At 38.6% G+C, this 5,000-nt stretch overlaps 1 protein-coding gene across 1 annotated transcript in view; it reads right to left on the bottom strand.

Annotated features, from left to right (window-relative positions):
- Positions 1–642: 642 nt before the first annotated feature.
- The window catches only part of LOC138030872 (NLR family CARD domain-containing protein 4-like), a 5,147-nt gene continuing 789 nt past the window's right edge, over positions 643–5,000 (bottom strand). The window contains exon 1 of the mRNA XM_068878734.1: positions 643–5,000. This exon is cut by the window's right edge and continues 789 nt beyond it. Within this exon, the coding sequence (XP_068734835.1) occupies positions 3,000–5,000 (2,001 nt within the window). The 3' untranslated portion in view covers positions 643–2,999.

The following is a 5,000-nucleotide window of genomic DNA, read 5'->3' as shown; positions in this document are numbered from 1 at the left end:
AAGCGACAAATGGGCCGCAAACAGAATAACTGTACAATGAACATCAATTGTTTAAATTCAAGAAAATCCTACATTAGTTTCGTAATTCATGCACGCGCTGCGGGCCTACAATCTTACATTCACTAACTCAGACAGCCCCGATGAAAATATGGGTATTGCACTTACAGTGCACTACCCCCCTCCGCCCCAAAAAAGAGTTGGTCCTCATTTTTGAGATCATCGCCCTGACGAGAAATCGGAAAAGTTTTAGGCCTTTGTACATTTTTGAATAAAATTTGAAAGCACGAGTTCGACGTCATTAGCGGAAAACGGCATATATTAGACTTATTAAAAGGGTGTATAAGCGCAAGCATGGAGAACAAGCTTTACGAAGTTGAGTTCAACAAAATGTTCACTGTTAATCCAAACCCAATCTCCACGGGATCCCGCAGAATGAACCGATAGGAATCGAGTCGGAACGCAAAAATTCACCACAGCACTTCTATTTTCCGTCTATAACCCACACTTTAAACATATGTTTGTTTCATTAAATCTTAAGTGCAGCATCGCAAGACAAACTTCCAATTTGAATCAAGTTCATAACTCGGGAAAGTCAAAACTCTCGAAAGTTTCAACACAATCTGCCAACACATCTGTCTTTAAGTAAAAAACACGATAATCTCTAGTTGATTTGGAACCAACTGACGTTCCCCAGACCTTTTGAACAAGTTAATAATGTATGCTCATCATTCAGAATTCCGGAAAAGAGCTTCTTGAGATGAATTATATCATGAAACCTTTCAAAGTTGCTCATATAGTCATAAGTGAAAACACCTTTTCTCTTCAATGGATGAGTACTTTCCAAAAGCTTATTATTATTATTCAGTAAAACCTTCATAAGTGTGATTCGTTACAAAAGCATCAATTGTTTTGCTGATAAATTTAAAACTACAGATAAATCTATAATCTTTTTTGAAAAAGATATATATCTTTCTTCAGTGTTGGCAATCCTTTAGCAACACAGTTTGATGATGGGCTCCAAAACCTTCCAGTCTCCTCTTCACCATAAAAATACTTAAAACTAGCCAGTTTTTATAAAAAGAGGTGAATAATAACCAGAGAGGTTGTGAAGGGAAGTACCTTTGGCTTTCAACAGAAAAAGTTGCATGCAAGCATTGGGTGCTATTCCTCCATGCACAAATTTCTGTGAAATGACAGTGATCTCTCACTTCCTTTCTTTTTCATTATCCACAAAAAAGTCACCAAATATAAAATATCTGTTGATTTGTGTCTTTTAGAGTCATCTTTGGTAAAATTATCTTTACTGGTAACTTATTATATTTGTGATAAATGCCTTCAGCCAACTTCTGAGCCCTTTCAACAAAATAATTGTAATGCTACACCAACATTGCTTTTCTTTTTTTTGGAGGAAAAAAATTGGTTTCATTTCAAAAGTAACACTTTTATCAACGCATTTGACAGAGACCCAAAGCCTGGTAGTTCGTACTTTTGATAAATTTCATTGCAGCTGATTTGAGGGTTCCACTGTCACGTTGAAACATTCCTAATCAACATTACTACATCAAACATGGAACCATATGTTTTCTTCCGTGGTGGTTAAATGAGATCAATAATAACAGAAGCACACCAGCTTCTGATAATAACCAAGGAAACGGACGAGAACGCATGCATGCTAAAAGTTTCTAAGTTTCTAACCTTCGAATCCCATGTCTTCAAGGCAGCTTGGTTGCTTCCGTGGGGAACTATTGAGTACTTTTCTGGAGAGACTGAAAAATTTTTGTCTACAAAGATTTTTGCGCTTCTGGAAACAAATTTTCACTTTTTTCATTGCCATCATCTCTGGCACTAAAAGTAGGAAATGCGAAAGTCCTCTTCATTCGGTATAATGGAGCAAAGTTGTATTTTTAAGGTTTACGATTTACCTTAAATTGTTTTAAAGCAATTCCTGCCGCTTTATATCTTGTTAGACGTCCTGAAGAGGTCTGCGCGATCTAAACCGGTAATTGACAGATCCGTTGATTTCAGCTGCACTCTGGTTCTTCTTCGTAATTTTTTTAAAAAAATTATTATTAAATTTCAGAATAAAAACTAGCGATCAAAAACGACCTTTCGATCTCCCTCAGATCATTTTCAAGTTGTAGAAAAAGCGAATGAAATATACAAATATAAGCAGAAATTAATGCGTGAGAATGTGCACCGATAAAATATTTAAATAAATACAAGCACTGAAATGTAAGTGGTGAAATAATTAAATATTATAGAAAACTATATAAATAACATTGCGCGAATTACATCTGACTGTTTGTTCAAAGTTAACTTAAGCTCCTTTATAAAGAGCATTTCGTAGATCAGGCAGTCGAATTTACTTTGGCACTTTCTTAAGATCTTAAAATCACGATATATGTCACTTGGGACTGTTCCATGTGGCCTGCGAACGCAGACGTATTTCCGGCGGAGAGAAACGACCGCCGGAAATACGTCTGCATTCGCAGGCTATGTTCCATGTTGCTCTTTAATGTGATTCCCGATTGAAGACGATCCTTTGTCTTCCTCAACGCGCTGATAAAGGTGTCGGCACGTATACCCGACATAGTTTGTATCACACAAAACACATGCACTTGTAGTAGTAAACAACGCGTTGCTGGTTAATGATAAGTGGCTTCTTTTCCTTTGGTTGATCTCGTGCCCGATCTTACGACTTGTATACACGGGGCGAATATCAATTCCAATTTTGCGGCCTAGTTCCCCAAGTTGTCTTCGCGCGGAATTGGCCCGTGATCTCTGATCCTTGAATGGTAACACTACTCTGACAGGTGCTTCATTTACGTTGCACGCTCGTGTGGAAATTGGATCGCCAGACACTTTCTTGGTGACAAAATCACTGATGACCAATTGGAGCAGTTCAAAGGCAAGGAAACCAAATCATCATCAATTCAAATAGTCAAAACTTTGCTTGCTTGTAGCATAGCATTTTGGAACGAGGTCAACGCCTTGGCCAGTCAGTGAACAATGCAGTTTTCGGAAGCAATGGATAAATGGGGAAGTGCTTCTTGAAGAATTCGTAAAGTTTCCCCTGACAATTTGCAACCTATGCAATCAAAATACTTGATTTTACCAAGTTTCATTAAAAATGATGCGAGGGGCTTTTGCAAGTGATCCAATGCGTTACCGCTGAGGTTTAGGTTATTCACGTTTGGGACATTACTAAAGGACGTTTCCAAATCTTGCAGGTCATTTTCATTCAAATCCAACGAATTAAGGGCTAGCCATCTCAAATGCGGAAAAAAGCAAAGTTTTCTGGTTAGTGGAGTGAGACTCCCACTAACACTGACATTGGTGAACGTCAACGATTCCAACGGCATGTCTTTGTCTATTCTGCCAAAAAGGGCCAACATATCTTCAACATTCAAACTATCACCTGTGCCTTCTAAATAAAGAGATTGTAAGGATGACAATCTCTGGAACAAAAGACCGAGCGCTGTAGCAACTGCTGGCGTCAGGTGGATTTCAAGTAGCGACAGTTGAATGAGGCTCTTGTGCGTGATACTGGAAACCAACCTCACGCTTGCTTTCTCAGCACAGCACCTATCAAAGGAAATACAAAGTGCCGCGATGTTTTCAAAACTTGGCAACAATTCAGCGAGTTCTTCAGCTCCTTTTGACATCAAATGACAAATCAATTTTAAATCACACTTGCTAGGGTTTGGGACCTGTTGCAAAAATTCGCAAACACTGTCTTCCGCTTGTAGAACGTCGATACTCATCAAATGGGTGCAATTTTTGATTACAGCACCAAAATCTTTCATTGCATTGCTTTCCATTCCAGAAATAAACGTACTTAAGAACTTAAGAGACGTCTTTTGTGGAACCAAGCTTACCGACTGACACGGTAAAGCAACAGCCTGTGCACTCTCAGTGAATAGTCTGGCATGGGCAGCACAACTCAGGACTAAGTCTCTGAAATAAACACTGACATCACCGTCGTGGATATGAAGGATTGATGAAAAACAACAATGCATTTCACATTCAACGTCGAGGAACTTTCTCAAAAATACTCCAAGGGGAACATTTTCAGAATTCTCAGTTATCTTCATTGGGGCATCAAGGAAGTTTACTGTTTCTACCACCTTGTAAAGAGTTGCAAGGGAATCTTTAAATTTCAAAAACGATAAAGAATGCTTAAAAATAAAAGTCCAGGAATTCACACCGGAAAACAGTAACTCAACGTGAGAACGTGGTTTTGAGATAACTGTGATCCCGCCAAAGCATTCAACGCAAAATTTTGCAAGCGTTTCTTTTGACTGTACATCTTCAAAGCAATAAAAAACCAAATCACTGAAATATTCATGTCTCGCAAAAACGTCATCCAATGGCTTGTATTTGTGGTCTTCATTAGATATCTTTTCTGATATATCAAGTGAAGGATCGTTTATTCTCACTGACTTCAAATGTTCAAACACTTTCGCTGCTCCTTCATCACTTAGTCCACATATGAATCGCAAAACGTTCTCGAACTCGCGACAGCTTTTCAAGGTTTGAGTGTGCTCTTCAATCAAACCGAGATTTCCATCAGGTATACATTTGTGAGTCACGTACCAGGCTGCTAAGAATTCTTGTATGCTCTTATGAATGAAAGAAACCATTTCCGTTGGTTGCAAGCTTTCTGTACACTCAGTTACTTGAAGTAAACCAATGACAACACTTTCTTCACACAGGACTTCAGAAGAAAGTTTACCATATGGGAAGATGTGGTCATCGTTTAAAAGACACTCTAACGCCACCATACCGATTTGATTGAGGATCTCTGAATTATCCTCTGCTGTGCTAAAGTGAGGAGAAGTGTTCTTTCCTTGGTTGTGGTTTAAAACGTGCTGGACAATTTCCAAATATAAGCTCGTTTTGCCTTTCCTAAAGCCCTCTGACTGTTTCTTCTTCCATAGCATGCAAAAGAACAGCAAAAGTAAGGGAACTTTTGCAAGGTCTAACAGTTCGTTTTCTTC

Source organism: Montipora capricornis, chromosome 13 (genome assembly GCF_036669925.1).
Source record: "Montipora capricornis isolate CH-2021 chromosome 13, ASM3666992v2, whole genome shotgun sequence".
Lineage (NCBI taxonomy): Eukaryota > Metazoa > Cnidaria > Anthozoa > Scleractinia > Acroporidae > Montipora > Montipora capricornis.
This window is presented reverse-complemented; position numbering and strand designations above follow the sequence as displayed.